Below are 24,583 nucleotides of genomic sequence, written 5' to 3' on the forward strand. Positions count from 1 at the left end.
CTGGACAACACCTGGATACAGGTGAGCAGACACATCTGGCTGGGCCCTGCTGTGCTCACTGATCAGCAGAGGGGAGCAGATGGTCGGAGCTGTCCCATCGGGCAGGAAACACCCACAAAGCACCTCTAGTCCCACGCTGCTTCTCCTGGGCCATGTCCCACCACCTCCTCCAGCCCACCTCATGCCTCTGTCGAGATGTGCAGCCCCCATAATCCCATCCTGCTGTCCCCATGGTGGTCTCTGTCACCCCCTAAGCCACTGAGTGACCAGTCAGCAGGTGTGTGGCACCCAGGGCCAACCCCCCGGGCATGGTCCCTGTCCAGGGCCATGGTCTACCCGACACCTTTGGGGCTGGGAGTTCAGAAAAGACCCACCAGGCAGGAAAAAAGAGGACCTGGGGAGGCTGAACTTCAGTTTTCCATGGTCTAGAGAAGGGTTGTGGAGAAGGGAGACACGGCCCTACCTGGCAAAAGGACACGAGATACCAGGCACAGGGGCACAAGAGGAGAATCAGGGATTCACATCATCATTAATGTTGGAAAAGCCCTCCCAGGTGCCAGGATCATCAGTCCCAATCACTCCCCCAGCACTGTTCACCACTAACCCATTTCCCCATGTGCCACATCCATAGGTCTTCTCAACACCCCCAGGGATGGTGACTCCACCACTGCCCTGGGCAGCTGTGCCAGGGCCTGATCACCCTTTCAGGGATGAAACAACCCTTTCAAGAGTTGTGTGGCACAGTGCTGTGACAGGACCCACAGTGCTGGGACCTCCATCCTTAGAGAGCTCCTGTACCTGAGTGGACACCAAATGCTCTGATCAACCTGACCCTGGTCCCTTCTAAGCAACATCTTTCTGTGGTCCTCTGAAACCAAAATCCAGCATTTTCTCCTGGCTTTGACTATGTCTCCAGCAGAATTGGCCTCTCTGGTGTCCATCACATGTGAAATGTCAGTACTTCATAGAACTACACACTGCTTTGGGTTGAAAGGTTAACAATCCTGTTCCACCCCCTGCCATGGGCAAGGACATCTTCCACTAGCCCAGACTGCTCCAAGCCCTGCCCAACCTGGCCTTGGACACTTCCAGGGACTCAGGGGTAGCCACAGCTTCTCTGGGCACCCTGTGCCAGGGCCTGAGCACCCTCACAGGGAAGAATTCCTTCCCAATATCCCATCTATCCCTGCCCTCTGGCAGTGGGAAGCCATTCCCCCTTGTCCTGTCCCTCCAGACCCTTGTCCAAAGCTCTTCTCCAGCTCTCCTGGAGCCCCTTTAGGCCCTGGAAGGGTCTCTGAGGTGTCCCTGGAGCTTTCTCCAAGTGACATCCCCACCTTTCCCAGTCTGGCTCCAGAGCAGAATGGCTCCTGCTCCTCCCCTCTCTGACAGAATCACTACAGCTGCAGGAAGGGGCTAAATAAAGACTCATTGTAGCTTTATGGACCACCCAGCACTACCTGGGCATGATCCCATCTGGAGCACATCCAGCTGAGATGTCACAGGAGCAGCACAGCATCCCCTGCACGCTCACAGAGAAGGCAGTGGCTTCCTGAGCCCTCCATCCCTGCAGAAGCCCCACCTCACACCTCTGCAGCACCTTCCTCACCCCCCATCTCTGCAGGAGCTTCCAGAACCCCCACCACACATCTCTGTGGGGGAGAAGCAGGGCCTCTGCCAAGGGAGGCAGGTTTGGGTCTCCACCCAGGGTGGTACCTGAGCCCTCTGTGCTGCAGCTCCCAACCCTAGAGGAGCCTGGGCTGTCTGCCCCCCACACCAAGTGCCACCAGACCCCTCATCCCTGCCACCACACAGCCCAGAGCTGTGTCAATCCTGCTACAGTCCAGAGGGGTGAATTCTGGAGATGGCAAAGACTTAACTCCCCATCCCCACTTCAAAAAGACTGTGTAAAACCGAGGGTGTGATGAACTGGAGAAAGCACTTAAGTTGATAAACGAGCCCAAGTCCTGCCCCAAAAAGGGAATTCTGCCTCTGCTGTGCTTCTCAGAACACTCCCCATCTCATTTTCTCAACCACAATGTTTGTAACTTTACAGTTACAAACTGTAATTTATACAGAATAATACAGAATACAGAACTCAATTCCCTGTGGAGTCCCTAACTCTGAGCTGCAGTGGGGCTGATCTGAGTCTGTCCCACCGGTCCAACAGGAGAATCACAGAAAGGGAGTGAAGAGTTTAGATGAAAACCAATTTAAACCTGGGCAGCTGCCAAACTGGAGGTTTAATGATCCCCAAGCTGCTAAAAAAGCAGGGAGTAGGTGAAAAGCTGTTAATTACTTGGCACTGCTGGGCAGCCTGCTTGGAGAGGTGCCACCTGAAAGCACTGATAGGGGTTTTGAGAGGGCGAGCACACATGTGGTGTTACCAACACACCCCAGAAGGGCTGTCCCTGGCCTCCCAGCACCATCTGCTCTTGGAATAGTTATCCCCATCCCTGGAAGTGTTCAACAACAGGGCTTGGAGCAACCTGGGCTAGTGGAAGGTGGAACAAGATGAGCTTTAAGGTCTCTTCCAATCTAAATTATTCCATGCTGATTTTTGGTGGGAGCAGAGGGGGAGCCCATCCCAGCCGAGCTGCAGAGCTCAGCTGGCCACAGCTGGGCCGTGTCAAACACATCCCTGCCATTGGGATTTAATTACAAGCCAGGACGGCCAACTCCTCCCCAGCTCTGTGCACCCTGTGCCATCCTCAGCCCCAGACAGGAGTAAGTGCTGGGGCCAGGCCTGGCTGAGCTTTGATGTCTCGGATGTTTTATTGCTTGCTCGGTGTCACGGCTGAGCACGCAGCCGGCGGGACAGGCAACGCGGAGCAGGACTTGGGCACGGGAGCCTCGCTGCAGTGGGAGGGAGCGGCCTCTCTTCGCCCCCTGCCCCAGCAGAACCCCACAGGGACGATGCTGGGACCCCCCTGGCTCCGGGGAGCGCCGGGGCAGGGCAGGAGGGGCTGGTGCTGTGAAGCAGCGGTGGCTGGGGGTGACACTGGGGCACTCACTGCGGCGTGGGGCGGGCGGGCAGCGTGGGACGAGCCCCGGGCGAGCGCAGGGCCCAGCCCTGGAGCTCACTGGGAGTGGATCAGTGCCCCGGCGCCCTGCCCAAAGCCAAAGCCCTTGGGACCGAAGTTCTTGGCGTAACAACCTGCAGAGGATGGAAGGGAGACACAGGTGAGGCTGGCACAGGAGCAGGTCCTCCCCAGGGAGCACGCCCTGCCTGGACAGGGCAAGGTTTGCCAGATTTGCTGGGCAAACAGGGAGGCCCTGGCTCAGCAGGAAATTCTCCAGCTTTGTGGCTGGCACAGTCAGTCCCCAAAAGCAGCTGGGCCACCCCTTCCCCAACCTCTACCCTGCCCAGGGGTCTTCATCCCCACCCCTCAGAGCCCAGAACAAGCCAGCAGGGAAGGTGGGGCTCACCTTTGCAGTAGATCTCCCCATCTTTGTCTGCCAGCGTGGTGGACTCCAGGCTTTTGCCACACTTGGCACAGCGGAAGCAGGACTTGTGCCAGGACTGCAGGACAGGAGCAGAGCCCAGTCAGACCCCAGGGACAGGGCAGCCAGGCTCTGCTACCAACCAGGCTCCCTGCTCTCTTTCTGATCCAAAGGAGCCAACCAAGAGCTCTGAATGGAATGAAAGCTTTTCCCTGGAAAGCACTCCCAGCCCCACTGGGAAAATACAGAGTGGAAACACCAGGTGTGGTCACTGCTCCTGTGCTGATCTGCTTCTGGAGACCTTTTGCCCACAGCTCTTAGAAGTCATTTGTGTAGTAATTTCTACAATAATTTGTAAGGAGCAATCCCCCCCTTTTTGGGGACTGTCCTCACTTAACCAGCAAGATAAATCCCCCACATTGTCCAGCTGAGACCCAGGGCTGCTGGATATTGGGCTGGGGTGGCAGCAGGGATGGGACAACTGCCCCACACAACCACAGCTCCAAGGAAGGCAGCAAACAGAGAGGAAAAATGCCAAAACCAGACAGTGTTTAAAAATAACCCCCCATGGTTCCAGCAGTCCCCTGGAGATAAATGAGCTCACAGTGTTCAGGCAGACCTTAAGTAGCCTGAGCTGCTCACCGAGGAATTTAAACAAACACTTGGGAAACATGAAACCTTTTTAGGAAGAAAATGTGAAATTTGGGGGCTGGAGGAGGAGGTATTGGATGGAGTCATCCAGCAAACATTAGCACATGAAATACATGCTCTGGAATCCTCTCTGGGTCTACTTTAATGTAATTGCTTCATCAACTTTGGTTCCCTTTAAACACTGGGGCCAGAAGCTGACCAGGAAGCCCAGATCATGGTTTTAAGGATAAATTCAGCTTCTGACCCTGGGCTGATCCTCAGTGTGTTCATCAGAAGCCAGCTGGGGGGTGAGGATGCTGAGGGGCCCTTTCTGTTGATCCCTTTCCTTGTTCTGGGGATGCAGAACAAGCACAAAGCCCTGAGAGGACAGAGCCCAGCCAGGTCAGGGAGTGACACCTGGTCACTGGTGAGGCTGTCCCAGCATGGCCACCCTGTCCCCATGGCCAAGCAGCCTGGCCTGGTGCTCCTGACAAGCTCTGCATGTGCCTGACCTCGTGGGTAGGGCAGCCCCAGGCAGGGACCTCACCTGGGCTCCCAGGGCTGGCAGGGCAGGAGAGGTCCCCAGGCCTTACAGAGGAGCTGGGCCAGGACCAGGTCACAGCTCAGGGTGCAAAGAACCCTGGTGAAGGGATGACCTTGGCACAGGGTCACCAGGACTGTGACAGTGACCTTCAAACCCTGAGCTGAGCGAGCCAGCACCAGAACAGCCCCAGAACATTCACCACAGCTCCAACACCCTGCCCAGCCTGTGGGCAATGCTGACCACTGGAATTCATTGCCTGTCCCAAATCCTGGCTGCAGCAGCACCCCAGCCTGTGGGAGAGAGGAGAAGGATGCACTGCTCACCCTCTCAGCACATCCACAGCAGGATGTCCACTGTGGCCTCTGCTGAGCAGAGCTGTAAATATTTAATATAAAATGTATTTCTCCCCCATCTACAAGTCTGTGAGAGCGCTGCAGCCTGGACAACCTGGTTTCCAGACAAGCCAAGATCTCCTTTCGGTGCCAGGTGAACGTGGCCATTGGAGCCAAGCCCTGGCCTGGCTAAGGGCAGGTCCAGATCCTCTCTGACAGTGGCCCTGCCATGCAGCACCCCCTGCCCACCATCCCCTCTTACCTTGCCAGCTCCAATGACCTTCTCGGCCGCGTACACGGCCTGGCCACAGCGGGGACACCCGTCAGCTCCTCCCACCATCTGGGCCATCCTGGCTGCATTGGGGTTGGGGGGTCGGTGGGGATGGCTCCTGTGGGTGGCAGGGAGCTCATGATCAGGGATGCAAGATGGAGCAGGGAAGAACTACGGGATCCCAAATCCCAGCCCAGTTTGTAAGGGAGCTTCAGGAACGATGTGTCGAGCCCCATGGAAAGTTCAGCCCGAGGGCTGTGTGCTGTGAGGGGGTGGGCAGCGTGCTCAGGCAATGCGGACATGTCCCATCCCATCCCAGCCACCAACCAGGGCTCAGTGGGATTCCCTGGCGGGGCAGAGGGGCCAGGCAGCCCACAGACACCGCTGGGAGCTCAGCACAGGCTGCACAGGTGTGGGGAGAAGGTGCCCATAGCCCCGCTGTGGCTCCAAAACAAGGCTCAAACTCACTCTTCATATTTGATTCCCAGGGACTCGCCCTTGTCAGTGCTCAGGGTCCCTGCTCCTTGCCCATAGCCGTAGCCCTTGGGGCCGTACTTCTTCCCATAGCAGGACTTGCAGTAGATCTCCTCACCATGCACGGCCACAGTGGTGCTGTCCAAATTCTTCTTACAGACCACTAGAACAGAGGGGAGGGTGTGGTGTCAGCCTGCTCTGCCAGAACTCACTAATTAGCTGAGGAAAACAAGCCCTCACAGGGACAGCACAGCTCAGCTTTCAAGGAGCAGGGAAATCCTCGCCAGGATCCAGCTGCAGGGAGCACATGCAAACCAGGGCAGATAAGGATCACAACAAGAGCAGTGTCTGGCTTTAAAAGGAAGCAACCACCAAAGCCATCAGTGATACCAAGGGAAGGAAAGCTCTCTTAACCCCCTGGGTGCTGCTCTCCTGCAGCTGCACTTAAACCATGGGGGTGAATTCTCCCTAATAATCACTGCAGGATTCTCAAGCCTGGGGATGGATGCCCTGGCCCCGCAAATCCACAGCAGGAAGAACTCGGGGCAAAGAAATGTGAGCAAAGGAGCTTTTCCTGGTGTTTGGATGGACCAAGAGTCATCCAAGAGCAGCCCTGTGTGGCCATCACCACACCTGAGGCACTGCAGAGGGCACAGTCACCTCTCCAGAGCTCAAAAGGCTCATGTGTCCCCTCAGCCCTGGTCCTGCCCCAGTCTGGGGGTGCATGGCGGGGTCTCAAGTGAGGAACACAAACTCAGCTGGGTGTTTGAGCCCTGGGGGTCAAAGTGGGATGTAAGATGGAACAGGAGAAGATGGCAGCCAGGCTCAGAGACCCTGCTGAGCCCACCTAGAGCTTGAGCTTGGTGCTGGGCTCCAGCCTTCCCCTGATTTTTAGGTTTCTATAGAATCACAGAGTGGTTTGGGTTGGAAGGCACCTTCAGTTCAAATTATCTGATTCCAGCTCTCTGCCACAGACACCTTCCACTAATCCCAGGTTACTCCAAGCCCTGTGGAACCTGGTCTTGAACACTTCCAAAAATGGAGCAGCCACAGCTTCTCTGGAAAGCAATGCCCCACCACCCTCTGAGTAAAAAATTACTTCCTTATATCTAATCTAACTTTCTCCCTTATATCTAATCTAGATTGCTCCTCTTTCAGTTTAAAAACATCTCCCCTTGCCCTGTCATTATCTGCATGTGCAAAAAGTCACTCTACCTCTCTTTTATAAAGCCCCTTAAGGTCCTGGAAGTACCAGCTCCTGTCCCAGCTCTGCTCACAGCTGCCATGTCCCTTCCTGACACACTCTGCCCAGCCAGCAGGAGGCCACCAGCACCCAAAGTCCAGGTGATGTTCCGTGTTCAGGTGCCCCGTGCAGGATCCCAGCTCCCAGGGCAGAGTCTGCAGCGCTGGCAGCCAGCCCCAAACAGATCCGGCTGCAGCTGCCACGCAGCTTCCCCTGTTTTGCTTTCCACGCCTTTAATGTTGAGGTTTCCAGCAGCTTCTTGGCCAGCAGAGCAGTTTCTTGGCCTTTCCCAATATCACAGGAATGCAAACAGAGCAGAGTTTTCCCCTTGGAGCAGAAGGCTGCCCTTCCATGACTAAATACAGCCAGGAGAACCTCGTGTGCCTCTGCTGGGACAAGGAGGAGGAAAGGGAAGCATCTCCTGCCATCTAAGGAGGCTCTGGCAGAGTTCTGTCCCAGCTACACCTCCCACCATAGCTGGGGATGGAGAACAGATCCCAGCTGGGAGAGACCAGAGCTGGTAACTGGTTCCAAAGCAGCCAAGCTCCTGGATTGCTGCTGGGGTCTCTGCATTGCCCTGGAGTGACACTACTCAGGCAGAGCATCAGGAAGGAATGTGGCTACTTTCACTGGCATTTCAAAGGCCTTTATCAGTGAGCTTTGTCCCTGGGTAGCAGTGAATGCTCTCAGTGTCATCTGGATGGATTTGGAGCTCCAGCCCAAGCTTTCACAGTCCCTCATCTGTACTCACAGAGCTTTGAGAGGCAACAGAAATTTTTTTACCCAGCCCCCGCGTTTGTGCATTGCAGAAATTCCAGTGCACTGCACTCGTGGAGTTAAGGACCCTTTGTTTTTCTAAGAGCAGCTGAGCTGCTCCACAAAAAATTAGACAAGAGCTGCCTCTGCTTTCCAAGGCCAAGGGGCTCATTCCAGCTCACTTCTGCTGCACTACCCAGGCAGCTGGATCATGGCCAGGAGTCAATCACCAAGTTGCTCCCTGAGCTCTAATGCACTGTGGTAGGCTTGGCTCCTTTTAGATGATGTTTTTGGCAGATCTGGTTGAAGTGTTTGTTATTCTCTCCTAAAGATAATGGTTTCAAGTTCCTTGATGGGGCCCAAATGCAGCACTAGGGAACAGGCTGGGAATGCAGGAGCTCAGGAGCACCACCCACAGCCCGTGGCACAGACTGGGAACAGTGGGCAGCAGAGTGGGCTGGCACACGAGCCACAGCCTGAACTGGGGAGCCCCAGCCAGGACAGAGCTGCTGGGCACATGTGGAGTGGCAGAACAAATGCCTGCAAAGCACAGGAACAGCAGCCCTGAGCCCAGGACCACTCTGTGGGCACTTGCTTCCATGAACACAGAGGGGACCTTCTTCCCTGCTCTGGCCATGTATTCCCACGTGGAAGCAATGTCTTTTAGCCTCATTTTGTGGTTCCTGGAGGCCTGCCCTTCTCTCTGGCTGCCAGCATCCCATGGCAGCAGTTTTCCCTGGCAAACCAGCTGTGTGCACAAGAGGTGAGGGCAACATACCCCACCCTCCTTATCTGAGGCCACAGAACAGCCAGAATTTCCTTCTGCAGAGCAGCTGCCATACAAACCCAGCCTGTCACCCTTGTCCTGCCCAGGAAAAGCCTCTAAACTCCCCTGCTGAGCCCTACCAGCCAAAGCAAGTTTGCAGCCTGGAAACTCCCACAAATGGGAGCTCCCAGCCATGCTGGCCACCCTCCCCACTGCAGAGAGCACAGACACAGCCTTCCTTTCCCTCATCTGGATCCAGCTGTACGTGCTGTGTCCCAGGCAGGCTGGAGAAGAAGTATCCAGCAGCCAGGCTAGGTGGACACAGGAGCATGTCAGGGTCACTGGAGTTTCAGTTCCAGAAAGTGCCTGTTTTCAGATTCCACTCTGCCTGCTGCCCCTCTGGAAAAGATCCCAGCTGTGCTCCCTGCTGTGATGGGATGGTGAGACTGGGACCAGGACACTGGGACCAGCTGAGGAAACATGAAACCTCAGTGGGGCCCTGCTGCAAGGCCACCCTGGAGATGCATTTCTGCTACTCTGTGGCAGATGCAACATCTCAAGGAGCCATCAGCAGACACAGACAATGTGTGTGCTCTTATCCACAGAATTCCAGAGAGGTTTGGGTGGGAAGGGACCTTAAAACTCATCTTGTCCTACCCTTCCACTAGACCAGGTTGCTCCAAGCTCCATCTCCTGCAGGCACAGGAGAATCATGGGTTCTGATACATCACGGTCTCCAGGGTCAGAGGACAGTAATCCAGTACCACACAGGCTGGGGACACTGCTTATCTTTTGATTCAAGTGTACTGCAGCCCCTCTGGATGCCCAGGTTGAAGAAGCTGCTCTCAGCACTACAACACCACCAGCTTTGGATCCCCAAAGGCAGGGAAGGGTGTCTGGGGACTTGCAGCAGGACCCCAGCAGTATTTGTAGGATCCTGCAGAGGGGGCAGAGGAAGGGAGCTCAGCACTGGATCACTTGCAGCCAGATCCTGTTCTGCTGCCCCTCCCCAGAGGTGACACTTGAGTCTAAACATACACCAGAGACACCCTTAGCAACAGTGGATCTGCAGACAGGCTGGGGGTGATGCTTCAGCACATCTCAGGAGGCTTTCCATCAGCACAAGGGCCAGGAGGGGACCACATCTCCTTCCCATCATCCCTTCAGACATGAGGAGATTCCATGCCAGTTCCCCAGGCCCAAGGACCTTTTAGTGTGGCAAAGGCACTGAGAAGGTTAAAGCCAGCCCCCCCTCTGAGCATTGCATGGGATGTGCCCCTCCTGCCATCACTGCTCCTGTCTCATGCTCCAATCCTTAACACCTGGACACAGAGCAGAGGACCCAGCCTGGCCTTTCCCTGGAGCAGGAATGGACTAAGTCTTTGCGTGGCTGCTGGCTGAGGTCAGCCCTGACAGCTGGACAACCCACATGTCCTGGGATGATCCGTGTACCTGCCATGCTGGGGGGATTGGGGAGATCCTGAGGAGCCCAGGAAGCAGAGAGGGGGTCAGGGGAAGAGGTGGTACTCACTGCACAAGAAGCAGGACTTGTGGAAGCTGTTGCCTTCACACTGCACCTCCTCAGCGAAGTACACGGCCTTCTGGCACACCCCACACTTCTTTCCTCCTCCCCAGTTTGGCATCCTGCACAGGAAAGCACAGTCAGGAACAGGGCTCTGTGGGGCTGGGATGGAGCAGCCACAGGAGCTCCAGCAGCTTTCCCACATCTTCAGAGAGCACCCAGAGTGTTTGCAGGGTGCACAGACTGCAGGGCTGGCAATGAGCAGAATCAGCAGAACCCAGGGACCCAGCAGTGCCAGCTGACTGCCAGAGACCCCTGGTCCTGTCCGCCAGGAGCAGCAGAAATCCCTGTCCTGGAGCTGTGAGACCTCTCAGCTCGTGTCAGTGCCAGAAAAAGGGAGGAAGCAGCACAATGCTGGAAGACAGCACTCACAGAGTGACCCAGGCACCTCCTGAGGTCCCAGCCCTCCTGTCAGCCCATGCCATGGCCCGCTCACTGTGACTGAGCCTTGGTGCTGGAGCAACAGCTGCCACACCCCTGAACACAGTTCCAGCTTCTCCCCCCTGACCAGCTCTTCCATCTCAGCCACTGCAGGGCAGGGGACAGTCAGGGCTGCCCTGAGGGCAGGAGCTGACCCCTCACACCACCAAACCCCAGGCTCTGGTCCCACAGCACCAACAGCTCTCCTGCCTTGCCTGGCCAACCCCTCCCTGCACTCCAGTATCTCAGTCTCCTCCAGGACTGCAGGCAGAGTCACAGAGCCTGGAGAATCTGAAATCAAGACATTGCAGGGCAAAGACCTGAGCACCACCCTAAGCCACCATCCAGCTCCTCAGCAGGCTATAAATGCTTCTCTTTCCTGAACTGTTTCTGATGAGACACCATCAAGAGACCCCTAGATTTGCAGATAACCCCAAAATACTGTGACTTGCTTACACAAGCAGCAGGGCTTCAGCCCAGAGGGGCCTTGACACTCGTGAAGAGCAGGTCAACATAAACCTCAAGACATTCACACAACGAAGTCCTGCAAGGAGATGCTGAGGGAACTGATTGAGAGTGGCCAAGAGGAAGCTAAGGAGGATCAAACAGCAGCCTGGGGCTGCTACAAAGACAATAAAACACTCTTTGGAAGGGCCCAATGATACAAGCAAGGTCAATAGGCACAAGCTGCAGCTTGAGAGGTCTCCAGGGGCCTCTTTCCATCAACACCTCTGTAATTCCCCATCCTGCACCCATCTGGGGACAGGCCACAGAAGTCACCATGTGCTTCCTGACCCCTGAACAGCTAAAGCAGCAGGACAGTGTCCCCAAAACCAAACCCTATTTTCAGAGTACACGATTTGCCAGCCCACCATATGTGTAGGATCTCATCACCCCCCTGAGCTGTGTGGAAATGAGGAAGGGACCTGGGTCTGCCAGGGCACACCAGAAGCCTTGGAGCCCCACTTCTTGCTGCAGGTCCTGGGTCACCTCTTGCAGCTGAAGCCCCATCCCTGGGCTCTCCCAGCTGGGGAGGTGAGGGGTTGTACAAACATCAAACAGATGGGGGATCATGAAGTGCTCACAGGCACAGCAAGATCCCTGCACCTCCCAGGTCATGGGGAAGTCGAGATCTCTTTTTGTCAGGAAAAGGGCGACTAAAATTGCCTGGTTACCAGGGCAGGGGTCAGAACTGACTTGCTGACCCCACTCTATCCTGGGCACAGCTCCCAGATGCCTAAAGGGTCTCAGTGCAGGACAGGCAGACAGAGAAGTGGATGGTGCCAGGAGCAGGGGCTGGAGAGGCTGTGCTGGCTCCCGGGGTGCTGTGTTTGAGGTGTGGTCACAGCAGCTGGGAAGTCTCTTTTCCAAAGGCCCAGAAGGTTGGGCTTCCCAACCGTGCCAAATCCCTCCTTTTCAGCCTGGTTCTTCCAGTCCCAGCCTTTGGATTGCCTTAAAAGGACACAGGCTGTTTCTCTCCAGAGCCTGTTTTTTCCCCTGGATCAGGAGGAGGGCTTGACCTGGTAGTTCAGGAGTTTCCTTGGAGGGCAGAAACATCCAGCACCACCCCCTGCCAGCCCTGAGTCCCACATGGCATAGGAGCCCACCATCCCCTTTAGCCCCCGTGTCAGATCCCACATCAGGAATGACACATCACTGGCTACAATTTTTCTAGGTCTCCCATCCTGTTCCCACCACCAACAGCTGGCAGACCCCATCCCTGGGATTCCCAGACCCAGTTTTGGGGGCAGCCTCTTGCCAGCCCTCCCTGCTCCAGAGCCAGGGCATCAAGTGCACCCCATGGTTTGGGACCAGCTGCTCCCCTTTGACTCCACAGCACATTTTGTTCCCCTCAGAGCAGCAGCAGTGAAGGAAGAGGCTTTGTTTGTCCTGAACATCAGGGCTACCCTGCCCAAACTGAGAGCTTAGCAGTGCGGACACCTTTCCTTGAGCTGCCTGAAAGCCTAAAGGAGGCCAAAACCTGCTTCTGGCTGATGCTCACCTGATATTCACCCCAAGAGGAGGCCAAGCCCCTTTGCTGCTGAATTTCCTCAATCCACCATGGAAAGGCTGCAAGTGCCTCCACTCAGTTTAAATAATGCCAGGTGATTTGAGCCTGGTTCTCACCATGAAGTACAAACACAGCCCCAGCAAAGCCACATCCCAGCAAAACCTTCTGGCACACACCAGCATGGATTTTCTGAGGGGAGAGACCATGAAAATTAGTTTGTCCCGGGGATCCATGTGAGGGCTCACAGCTGGGCACGGGAAAGCCTGAGATAAAATTTAAATTGCTGAGAATTCCCTGTTAGTCCACAACACACCCCTCACATGCTGTGGGCACAGCAGGCCATGCAGACACCAAATCTGTGCTATAGGCTGGCATCATCAGCAAAATAAAGAATAGGAAAACCCTGCTGTGGGTACCTGGACCTGACCAATAAAGTCCTCACAACTCAAATCCAGACAGATCCATCCTCCCAGTTCCCCAAGTAATAGCCACTTTATGATATGTCAGTGTTTGCAATCCTTTCAGCATTATTTTCAGAATACTTTGCATATTTTGCCCAATTGCAACACTTGGTGACCACAGTCATTCTTCTCCAAGTCACTCTGGGCCCCATGCAAAATAAGGAACAGGAGGGGACAGTCCTGCAGCCAATGACCTCACTGAGCATAGACAAGCAGGACAGACACCCAGGGCTGCCAAAAAAACAAGATTATTTTCCTTCCTCCTGCAGCTCCACAGCTCCCAGCAAACATATCCAGAGCCCTACAAACACCACCCTCAGTGCCAAGCAGGGCCTGGCCCTGGAGCCACTCCATCATCCACTACAGATAAGGGAAGAGGCCCCCAAAACCAAGATCCTTTAGCAGCAGCTGCACTGGAAGCTTGTTCAGAACCACCCAAGGCTGACACTTGCTGGAGATTAACCCCAGTTCCAGAGTCTGATGTTGCAGCAGTCCAGCTCTCCAGAAAAGACCAGCTTGGAGGAAGCTTGGAGCAACCTGAGATAGTGGAAGGTGCGCCTGCCTATGGCAGGGGGTGGCACTGGGTAACCTTTCAGGTCCCTTCCAACCCAAACCTGTCTATGAAATCTGGGTTCAGACTCACGTACGTTTCAGAGGTGCTGTGTTGTACCACTCTGGGAGGCAGTGTAAGCTACACTGAACAACCAGGCACACACCAGTATGGAACCAGTATGTACTGGTGCTCTGGGACAGACACAGGGCTCTAAGGGGAAACAGAGAGCTGATGCAGCCATCAGGAAGCAGAAACACAGTCATCCTCTCTTTTGAATGGGTTAAAAGCTCAGTGTGTTCCTGTCATTGCCCCTAAAGCTGACACCCTCCACACTGCCCTCCCTGGAGCTGGAGCAGCACCTGTGGCTGTGTGGATGCAGCTCCATGGCCATGGGAGCACTCAGGGCAGGTCCTACCCTGTCACACTTTGAGGAACATCCCTGCAGCCACCAGGACGTCAGCTCAACCATCCAACCTTTCCAGCAATAGCTGGAAAACCTTCCTGTGTCTGTGTCCTACTAAAATTCTACAGTAATTAACTGCAGAACAATCATTTTGTGTTTGGAGATCACTGAGGAACAGCAGACTCACGCTGACCCATATAACAAGTTCTTTTTTTTCCCTAATGAGAGCATTAAAACAAGTGGATGACAGAAGAGCACTATCAGTGCTGCACAAAATTCACTCCTAAACATGTTCACAGCAGTCCAGGAAGAATTAATTCATGCCCTGGCAAAGGGAAGAGTCAAACAGCAGGACCCCCAAGCCCTGGGGTCTGAGTAGTACCTTCCAGTTTAGAGAGCAGCCAGCATGGCCATAAAATGGGCAGAAATTTGAAGCAAGAATGACCCATAGACATGAGACGTGGGCAGAGCAGAGAGGAACCAGCTGCCAGGGATACACCAGGGAACATCACCTGTGAAAGCCCTGGGATGCAGCACCAGGGGTTCAGCACCAGGACCTGCAGTCAGACCCATGGGGGACTCTGGCCCATGCAAACAGGAACTGAAACAGAGCAGCTTTCCCATCACCTGGGCACAGGTGGGAATAACCTTACAAGGGGCAAGCTAGAACTGTCCCCTCGTCCCCTGCTGTGTCATGAGCAGGGAGAAGCAGTGATGTGAGGAGACTCTGGGCCACCAACAGTGTACACAAGGATAAGTAAAGGTCATGTGTGACCCAACGGTGTTGAATTAGTGAGCAAGAGAATGGGGACCTGAGGCTGGTGAGCACAGAGACATGGAAAAACACTGGGAATTACCAGGGAGAAATCCCAGAACTGCCTCAGGAGATGCAGCTGGATCACATCAGACACCTTTGAGGGCTTTGCTGGCATAGGAGGGAAGGAAGTCAGGAGGCTCCGAGCTCCAGAGTGATGTGGCTCATCTATTCTATGACTCCAGGAGCAGTCAGGCTTTACTCCACCAGCAGTCAAATGATTCTGCCAAGACAGCCTCAGGTTGGCTGTGCAGAGCAGGGTCCTGAAAGAGGCCAGCACAGTGCTCAGCCACTGGCCAGACATGGTTCTCACAGCCATGGGCCTCTGCCTGCATGTGCACTGCTCCCAAGCTTGGCTTACAAAGACTCCTTGGAAGCGGGGTCTTCCATGAAAATCCCAACCTGATCCAGAAAAAAGCAGCAAAATTTTCAGGGGTTGTTAAGAAAAGCTCCTGACTCCCACAGGGATCAAGATCCATCACCGGACTGAACTCACTTGAGCTTCCCCAAAGCCCTGAAATGCCCCAGTTGGTCGCATCCTCCCCACTTGGTGCTGCCTTGCAGGAGCAGGGAACTGAGCTCAGCTGCCCTGAGGCCATGCTCAGGCACTGCCATCCCAGCTGGAGAGTCTCTGATCCAGGGGACAGCAGAGTGTGGCACAGTGACCCACTGGAGCAGCACAGCCCAGAGCTGTCTGTGCAGCAGCAGCAGCAGCATTGAGCCCCTTGGGAATGGCTGAATCCTCCCCAGAGCCCGCTGCACCTTGCCAGCCTCACCTCCAGCAGAATAACACAACATCCTGAGCTGGAATTGATCCACAAGGATCACATCCTCCCCCTGGCCCTTCACCCTTCACAAACACCCCAACAATCCATCCTGTGCATCCCTTGAGCCTTGTCCGAACACTCCTGGAGCCCTGGCAGCCTCGGGGCTGTGCCCATTCCCTGGGGAGCCTGGGCAGTGCCAGCACCCTCAGGGGGAAGAACCTTTCCCTGAGATCCATCCCAAACCCTGGCACAGCTCCAGCCCTTCCCTGGGTGCTGTCCCTGCTCACAGAGAGCAGAGATCGGAGCTGCCCCTCGGGAGGAAGCTGCAGACCCTGAGGAGATCTGACCTCATGTTCCTCTGCTCCAGCAGGAACAGATCGAATGAGCACAGTTGCTCCTTGCAGGGAAGTTGCTCTCACCCTTCCCCAAGCTCTAGAGCCGGGAGGAGCAGCGCCCAAAGCCAGCCTCACACTATTTTAGCAGTGGCCTCTTCTCACGCAGGGAGAGAGAGCAGAGCTGATACAGGGATGTGGTGCCTCAACCCCGTCCCACGGGCTGAGGGCTCCGAGCGCTGGAACGAAAGCGGCACCTGGGGCTGTGCTCGACCCTGTGCCCAGCCTGGCGCACAGCACTGCAAATTTCCTCTGGGAACTAGCCTGAGCCCACAGTTGAGCCGCCTCGGGCTCCCTGGAAATGAGTTTAGATCGATCTGATCAAAGATTGGTCTGAGTTCAGTCCATCTGATGCAGAAGTTTTGGCTTCCGCGTCCCGCCGCGCGCGCGCTGCTCGGGCCCGGGCGCTCCCTCAGGGCTCCGCGGCCGCCGTGCCCACCCCGCGGGGCCGTGCCCCGCTCCAGCCCCGCATCTCCCCCGCTGCGGCCGGGCTGGGGATCCTCGGGGCATGGAGAGAGGGATGGGGAGAGGAACGGGGGCAGCTCCGGGCTGGGGGAGCGGCAGCCCCGGGCACGGGAGGGGAGACAGCTCCGCTGCGCTCGGCGGGACCCGGCGGCCGCCTCCGCCCCGCACCCACCTGCGGCCGGGCCGGGGACGGTGTCGGTGTCAAATCCGGGGTCGGTACCGGCGCTGGGCTCGCTGTGGGGCTCGGTGCCGCTGTCGGGAGCCGCGCTGGGGCCGGCGGCAGCTCGGTGCTTTTGTCGCCGGCCGGGCAGGGCGCGGCACTGATGTCACGGGCTGCGGGGGGCGGCACGGCCTCCACAGAGCCCGCAGCCTCCTGGCGCTGCCCGGGACCCCCGGCCCGCCAGGGGAAGGACCCTCGGGGGCCCGAAAAGCCCCAGACTGCTTCCCAGGCGGCGGGACCACCTCCCAGATGTTTCGGTCGGTATTTTGTTCTGCCGAACGTTTTCCTCTAAATGAAGAGACGTTGCAAGATTGGAGAACGGACAGAGAGCAGCCCTGGAGAAGGACCTGGGGGTGTTGGAGGATGAGAAGCTCAGTGTGCCCCAGCCATGTGCTCTGGCAGCCCAGAACCCCACACTGTGTGCTGGGCTGATCCCCCAGCATGGGCAGCAGGGCAGGGGGGATTCTGCCCCTGTGCCCCACTCAGGTGAGACCCCACCTGCAGAGCTGCCTCCAGCCCTGGGCTTCCAGCACAGGAAGGACGTGGAGCTGCTGGAGAGAGTCCAGGGGAGCCCACGGAGCTGCTCCGAGGGCTGGAGCCCCTCTGCTCTGGAGCCAGCCTGGGAGAGCTGGGGCTGTTCATCTGGAAAAGAGGAGGATCCAGGGAGTCCTTACTGCAGCTTTTCCATGGATAAAAAGGAGTTAATATTACTTCAGCAAGAATTTTTGTACAATATGGGTGCTGAGGCCCTGTCACAGGGTCCCAGAGAAGCTGTGGCTGCCCCATCCCTGCAAGTGTCCAAGGCCAGGTTGGACAGGGCTTGGAGTAACTTGGGGTACTGGAAGGTGTCCCTACCCATGGCAGGGGTGAGACAAGATGGGCTTTGAGGTCCCTTCCAACCCAACCCAGGTTGGGATTATGAATCTCTCATAACAAATTGCAGAGCAGGGGAGTGAAGAGAAACTCTGGCAATGACTCCCATGGGAACCCACCACAACAGCGCTGTTCTGGGTGCAGACAGAGGCAGGGAGAAATATGCACAGCTCCAAACTGCACAGAAAGTCTGCAGAGGTGTTGGGAAAACACTCCCAGCAGAGCTGGAGAACAGGTGGGAGTCTGGCTCCGTGTGAAGGGAGAGCTCTGAGAAGTGAAGAGGCCAAAGCAGTGCAGAAGCAGAGACACTGCTGCCCTCCCCTGATGTCCCACACACCGTGTGTACCCTCACACGTGTTCCTCTGAGCCCACACATTCACAGAGCAGCCTACAGAAAGTGTGGCTGCAGGGCTGCAAAGCTCCTTTTCCCTTTTTGCTGTGTGTTTCTATGCCAGGGCAGTACAGGAACCCAGGCAGGCCCAGAACCTTGTGACAAACAATTCCAAGGCTACAGGGGATGCTGTTTACACCTTGAAAGGCTGAGGGTGGTCCATGTGTAGGCCCTGCAGCCTGGCCCCACGCTGAATGCTCCGTCTGCTCGCTGCTCAAAGCCCCAGCAGGAGTTTGTGTGTCCCCTCACATGCTCATCCTTGCCTGATTTGCAGCTTGCTGGGCTACAAACTCCCCTCTCCATCCCCTTGGGAAACAGTGCCTTGGATCTGTCCCCCTCTGGCACTTCCCCTCTGCCTGTGGGGGAAGGCAGGGAGGGGAGTGGGACACCTTCCCCAGTCCCAGCAAACCCCACACAGGGACAGGAACCAGGTGGCACTGCACAGGGAAAGGATCTTCCCTTTCTTAGGCATTTTTGGTGCCCTGGAAGATTCCAAGAAGATTCCATCCATCAGTGTTATGTTCCCCAGACCTGGAGGTCAGCAAAAGGCTGCCAGTTCCAGGAGCAGCTGCACAGGAAGTTCCTGGAGGGGAAGTGAGGGGAACAGAACTGTTTTGCTGGTGGCTGAACAGCTTCCCATCCTGTGCTCCATGAGGGTCTGCCAGCCCTTGCAGCAGGTGAGGCTGGAGAGAAGCTGGATGGAAGCTCCAGTGATGACAATGGCCATGGACAGGATTGCCAAGGGAGGCCCCCACTGAATTTCTCTGGCCTGGGCTGGCCTTTTCCTCCTCGAAAAATGAAAGAGGGTACTGAAGCTGTAAAGGCAGCTGACATGAGGAACCTGAGGCCACTCTCTGGGGCTCAGAGACCCTTCCTCTCCCACTCCTCTCCCGAGGCACCACAGCTCGTCGGGGGCAGGCATTCTGCTGGCAGGAGCTGGGGAGCCCAGGCTGCTGCAGCTGCTGGGATTGTGCAGCTGGAACTGGCAGGAAGGGAGGAGGGCTGGGAGGGCAGCAGAGAGCTGCTTCCTTTGGACCTGGAAAGCTCTGGCACAAAATTCCACAGGAATTTTGCTGTGAACTCTGGGCTAAGAAATTCCTGGCACAACTTGAGGCCATTTCCTCTGTTGACTCCTGTTTGGGAGAAGAGCCAAACCTCCACCTGGTTCCAGCTGCCTGTCAGAGAGTTGTAGAAAATGAGAAAGTGTCCCCTCAGCCTCCTTTTACTCCAGACTGAGCCCTTCAAGCTCCTTCAGCTGCTTTTGATGCTCCAGCCCCTTCCCCAGCTCTGTTCCCTTCTCTCCAGCCCCTCAATGTCTCTCTTGCCATGAGGCCCCCAAACTGCCCCCAGGACTGGAGGTGCCTCAGCAGTGCCAGCAGAGGGACAGGCACTGGTCCTGCTGGCTACACCATGGCTGGTGTAAGCCAGGATGCCACTGGCCTCCTTGCCCACTTGGGCACACTGAGCATTCGTGTTAACCAGCTGTCAACCACAACATCACCCTCTGCAGCTGCTCCTGGTCAAGGATCTCCCACAGGGTTCCTCTTCCTTGTAGAGCGTTAGACATATCCCAGAGTTGATGTCACTGCAGCATTTGGGAATGAGCCTCCTTTCCCTGGGGGCTGGGAAGCCTCTGCCAGATGGCTCAGAGGCTGTGTCTAAGCCAGGGTGCAGGAGATGGTGCTGCAGATGCCAACCTGCAGCAGACTTGGGCAGACCTGCCCCCTCCAGCCTCCATCCCACAGGAGCAAGGCACAGACTGCCAGGTTTCAGAGGCTCTCCTACTCCCATTTCTTTTCTCCAGAGGATTAAAAGCTGTCTGTCAGCGTTTGAAAGCTCTTTATTTAAAAAAGCTTTTTTTTAAAAAGCTTCAGAAAGGATGCCTGTATCTCCCAGTTCTACTGCTGGAAACTCCTTCTCTGCTCTTTGCTCTGAAGGGGGATGAAGGGGACCAGGCTTGTGAAGGACCCCACTGAAGAGGGAGCAGGGCCCAGTCCTGGCCCCTTCCAGCACTGGCACAGGATGCTTTGTGTGCCAGAGGGACACTCAGCCCTTTTTGGGAGTGCAGAGAGCCCAAAACCCATCCCAGCTCGCCTCCCAGTATCTCCCCAATGGCAGAGTGGTGTCTCTTGGGCTCTGTAACCTGGGGCTGCCTGAGGCTGTCCCTCTGCCTCTCACCCACTGCAGCCTTCCCATCTCCCCAACAGCATCCAGCAGAGCCCAGGGGTGCAGGAGAGCAGGACTTTTCTGTTCAGGGACTTACAGCCAGGGGAGGGTCAGTCTCTTCTCTCAGGGAACAAGGGACAGGACAAGAGGAAGCAACTTTAAGTTGCCTGGTAGGTAAAGGTTGGATATTAGAGAAAACTCAATGGTGCTTTGCAGCCGAGAAAATTCTCAGCACCTACCAGCCAGGGCAGGGAGGAGGAGATGTCCTGCTGATGAACCAACAGCTGGGGTGAAAATGCTCTTCTCTGATGAATGTGGTTCATTAAAGCCTAATTGTATCATTAACATATCCCTCCATCCCAAAGGTAACCCCCACCAAGGTAAAACCACCCCTCACTGGGGTGGTTTTTGTGACTATCTTTAAAAGTAAAACAAAAGAATTTTGCACATAAAGATCTGCATGACTTGAGTCACTCAAGTTCCACCTAAACAGAAAGAAACCGCATAAAATGTAAGTTGAGAATGGGGTAAGAGTGAGGGAAGACTCCACAGTTACTGCTGGGCTCAGTCAATGGGCTGAACCTGCCTTCTTCCCCATCAGGACCTCCTGGGTAAGAACTGCACTCTGTGCACACTTAATTCTTTAACTGGGGATTGGAGCTTGTCCGGGGATTGCTTTGAACACGTTTGTGCAGTCAGATCCTACCAATGACAAATCCTATCACTGACAGCTACTGTCACAGACAATCCTCCAACTCTAACCTGTCACAGTTTGTCACAGGCTCCCCCTAACGGGATGCTGACACACTGCTCGGGCACAAGGCTTTTCTGGGGCACTGAGACTAATTAAACAAGGGTCAAGTAAATCTCTGCACACTTAATGGTATAAAAAATCCCTTTTCATGTGACCGATGTAGCTGTAGCACTTAGGGACACGGGTTAGTGCTAAGTGTGGCAGCTCTGGAGCAATGGTTGGACTTGACAGACTCAGGGAGCTTTTCCAGTTGCAAGGACCTGTGATTCTGTGGTTCCCTGAGGCCCAGGCAGGCACTGCCACAGCTCCCAGCACCAGCTCATGTGGTACCACAGCGGGATGTGGCACTGGGAAGGGCTGGCACCCTCTGCTCTGCCTGGCTCAGCTTCTCCAGCAGACCCAGTTCTACCTGGCAGTTTCACCCTCTCCAGGTTCATTTCCCAAAGGACTGAAGGGCTTCCCTGGCTTCACACAGTAATGGGGATGTGTCCCCTCAGATCTACAAGTTCCTGCCTCAAGTCCCAGCAGTTGGTTATCGGGGCCACAGCAGAGTGTAGGACCTTTGGCAGAGGCCAGCTTGTCAAGGAGCAGAGCAGTGGAAGCCTCCTGCTGCAGGTGACATCATAAAGGCCAGAGCCAGAGGAAGCTGAAGCAGCTCCAGGGGCAGAGCCAACAGGGGACAAGCCCAGCACAGCCTTTCCTCATGCTTCCCCTTCTCTTCCCTCTTGCTGTTCTTTGGCTGGTATGACCTTCATTGAAAGTCACCCCACATCTTCTGCAGCCACCAGAGGAACACCAGAAAGAAATGGCTGCAATTGGCCTTGGGACCAACCTTCTTCCCTGCAGGGCCCACAGACTGCAGAGGCTGCTGAGCTGATCACCTCTGCTCTCAGCCAGCTGCAGGGAAAAGCTGGTGCTGACGTTGAAGAAGGAAGGCTACATTCCCAAACTCTTAGAGCTTTTCTGAGTCTGCAGGGAGTTACAGCTCAGCCAGGCCTTGCAGCATTTGTCAGCCATTATGCAAGGAATTCTGTGGCTTGAGCAAGCAGCTCTGCTGGAGGTGATACTGTCACAGGAGCAGATCATGGATGTGGTTGGGTGCCTGGAGTATGGCCCCTCTTTGGCACAGCCCAAATGGCACTGGCAGCTCCTGTGGTGAACAACCAAGCTAAAGGAATTTCTTCTCATCTGAGACCCTGAGCTCCAGCAAAATTCCACCAGATGTGCTGGGCACAGTCTGTTCAGGCTGTCATCTTGCCCAAGGCAGCTGTGGTGAGCGAGGGTTCTCTGCCCAGCCTCACCTCCTTCATCAGCTGCAAGAAAGAGGAGATCTTCTGTGCACTGGAGTTAAGTGGCTTCTGAGCTGGTCTCAATGGCTTGGGACCTGGAGCTGGATCACCGTTCATCAGATGTGCTTGCATGTGCACAGGGTGGGAATTCCCTTCCCACAGAAGGGAAAAACCCCTTCTTTCTCCTCCCTTGGATTCTGTAGTTTAGAAATGAAAGAACTCAGGGAAGGATCTAAAGATTCCTGAATGAGCTGTCAAGAGTTTCAAGTTCTTCTCTTTGATGGCCAAGCAGCTGTGGAGCTGGTTTGTGGGGGAAACTGGGGAATCCCAAAAGCAGCTTTTGGGATTCCCTCTCAGGGCCAGGTGTGATGTTTGTGGAACTCATTCTGAACCTGAGATACCAAAGAGCAGGCTCAGGGAGAATGCTGCCAGTGCTGTTTCCCACAGGAAGGAGTGATGAGAAATGCAGGCACAGAGAGGCTTGAAAGGGTCCAAAGCCATGAGAGATGATGATGATGGTGATGATGTTCAACCTGATTTTCTTGTCCCTCTGGAGGCTTAAGCAATGAACTGAAATTCTTGGCCAGAAGGGAGCTCTTGTCCAAGAGGTCTTGAAGTCTCTCTTGGGAGAAGAGGCTGTGACTGTGCCAAGCCAAGGCTGGAGCAGAAGTGCAGAGCATCTGCAAGGGGGGAGCTGGTTTGAATGCAAGAAAAGGCAACCAGGCTGTGGCTGCAGCCAGCTGGGAACCTATTCATCTGCTCCCCCTTGCCTGGGGAGCCTGAAAAGATGCTTTGCAGGGTTGCAGCTGCACAAGAGGGAAAGGGATCCCTGTGGGATGTTCTCAGGGCAGGGAGAGCGGGGCAGGTGCCACATGGGGCAGGCTGTGTCTCAGCTGGCTCTTGGGAGCTGTACTTTTCAGGAGCTTCCCCTGAGCTCAGCTTCCCCCGTGGCTCTGGGCTTCTGCTGCACCCAGGCACTGCTGAAACAGTGCCCTAGGAAGGAAGGAAGGATCCTGTGGGATCTGTGTGCTCTGGCATTGGCATTTGTTGGGCTACAGTGAACAGAGGTGTGGAGAGTTGGGCTTGTGGTAGCAGGGGATCCTCTCAAGATGGAAGTTCTGCCTTTCCAGAGGGTCTGTGTCAGTTGTGTTCCTTCTGTGTGTTCCCCAGAAAGACCAGAAATTCAGGTCAGAAGTTCTGGCCCCGTTAACAGCTGGAGCTATCAGACACACGGCTACACAGCTCCTGGGGGTTTCCCTGGAACTTGGCTGAAAACTGCTGGAGATGATTTAAGGCTAATGAGCAAATGCTGTCTGCTCTGAGGGGATTTGTCACTGATCATTCAGCAGCGTAGACGTCCTGAGATTCCGGCAGTGACCAATTTGAGGCAAATCCTCCGTTGGGCACCGCAGAATAAATAACCTGATGGAGAGGGGCGGCCCCTTGGCCGAGAGCACTGAGCTGCTGCGGTGATGCTCAGCAGGACGGGACGGACACACAGCCACGAGAGGGGGCTCGGGGAAGGCTCAAGGAAACCAAGCCAAACTGCTCATCCAAACCCTGAGCACCACAGCAGGGCCGGCTGGAAGGAAGCAGCCGGGAGAGTTGGACCCCGCAGGTCCGAGCTCGCCTCCTGGGCTCGGGGTTAATTAGGGAACATTCAAATATTAAATATATGCGATCACACATATTTGTTCCCCGCTATTTTCCCCAGGGATTCTTTAAATGCCCAGAGAATCAATTTTTTAAATATTTCTTCTCTAATGTCTGTAACCTTGCACAAATTCTGTATTAGTATGGAGGAGGAGTTGGACAACGTTCTGAAAAACCTTTTTGCCTTCTGAGCTTTTCAAGGAGGATGAATTTGGTTTCATGAATGTTTCAGAACATCGTGCTTTTTTTTTTTTATTATTTTTTTTATGTTCCTTGTGTCAGGGGTAGAGAGTTTTCACAGACTATTGCTTAGTTCTTGCTTGCAGATCTACGGGTTCCAGCATCTCCTCAATAAAATCAGCCACTTGTGTGAGTGCAGCTGCTGGTCAGAGCCGCTCTGGGAGCTCCGCACTCCTCTGTCCGAATGTCCCAATGGCAGCGGGACATTTGTCCCGAGACCCCACAGCGGGGAACGGAGCTGGGGACGGGGCTGGAGCCCAGGAGGGGCTGAGGGAGCTGGGGGGGCTCAGCCTGGAGAAAAGGAGGCTCAGGGGGAACCTCCTGGCTCTGCACAACTCCCTGCCAGGAGGGGACAGCCAGGAGAAGTCGGGCTCTGCTCCCAGGGAACAGGGACAGGAGGAAACGGCATCGAGCTGTGCCCGGGGAAAGTTTCGGTTGGATACCAGTAAGATTTTTTTTCCCGGAAAGGGCGGTCAGGCATTGGAAGAGGCTGGCTAAGGGCAGTGTGGAGTCGCAGTCGCCGAAGGGACGGCTGGAGGTGGCACTCGGTGCTCGGGGCCGGCGATGGGGCCCAGGCTGGAGCCGATGATCCCGCAGCTCCTTCCCCCCCTCAGCGCTTCCGGGATTCTGAGGGGAGGGCGGGACCCGGGGGAGCCACAGCGATGGCGCCCG

General features: G+C 55.6%; 2 protein-coding genes across 2 annotated transcripts in view; one reads left to right on the plus strand and one right to left on the minus strand.

Moving 5' to 3' along the window:
* Nucleotides 1–2,748: 2,748 nt before the first annotated feature.
* Nucleotides 2,749–16,640, minus strand: CSRP1 (cysteine and glycine rich protein 1). The gene is made up of 6 exons (XM_015650962.3): nucleotides 16,498–16,640; nucleotides 9,989–10,101; nucleotides 5,687–5,855; nucleotides 5,210–5,336; nucleotides 3,427–3,520; nucleotides 2,749–3,154 (listed from the first exon to the last, which is right to left on the minus strand). Exons 2-6 carry the CDS (start codon nucleotides 10,098–10,100, stop codon nucleotides 3,078–3,080), a joined length of 579 nt encoding a protein of 192 aa, XP_015506448.1. The 5' UTR covers nucleotide 10,101; nucleotides 16,498–16,640; the 3' UTR covers nucleotides 2,749–3,077.
* Nucleotides 16,641–18,459: 1,819 nt separating this feature from the next.
* LOC107214882 (protein phosphatase 1 regulatory subunit 12B) overlaps nucleotides 18,460–24,583 on the plus strand; it is a 96,902-nt gene continuing 90,778 nt past the window's right edge. Inside the window, exon 1 of the mRNA XM_033519838.1 lies at nucleotides 18,460–18,486. Within this exon, the coding sequence (XP_033375729.1) occupies nucleotides 18,460–18,486 (27 nt within the window). The remainder of the gene's footprint in view (nucleotides 18,487–24,583) is intronic.

Source organism: Parus major, chromosome 26, assembly GCF_001522545.3.
Source record: "Parus major isolate Abel chromosome 26, Parus_major1.1, whole genome shotgun sequence".
Lineage (NCBI taxonomy): Eukaryota > Metazoa > Chordata > Aves > Passeriformes > Paridae > Parus > Parus major.

Bases quoted from the DNA above. Each gene is read 5' to 3' on its own strand.
- CSRP1 (XM_015650962.3), bottom strand. From the start codon at position 10,100: ATGCCAAACTGGGGAGGAGGAAAGAAGTGTGGGGTGTGCCAGAAGGCC. The intron at 5,856-9,988 runs GTGAGTACCACC...CCTCTGTTCTAG, and splicing joins CAAGTCCTGCTTCTTGTGCA to TGGTCTGTAAGAAGAATTTG. The intron at 3,155-3,426 runs GTGAGCCCCACC...CATCCTCTGCAG, and splicing joins TGGGGAGATCTACTGCAAAG to GTTGTTACGCCAAGAACTTC.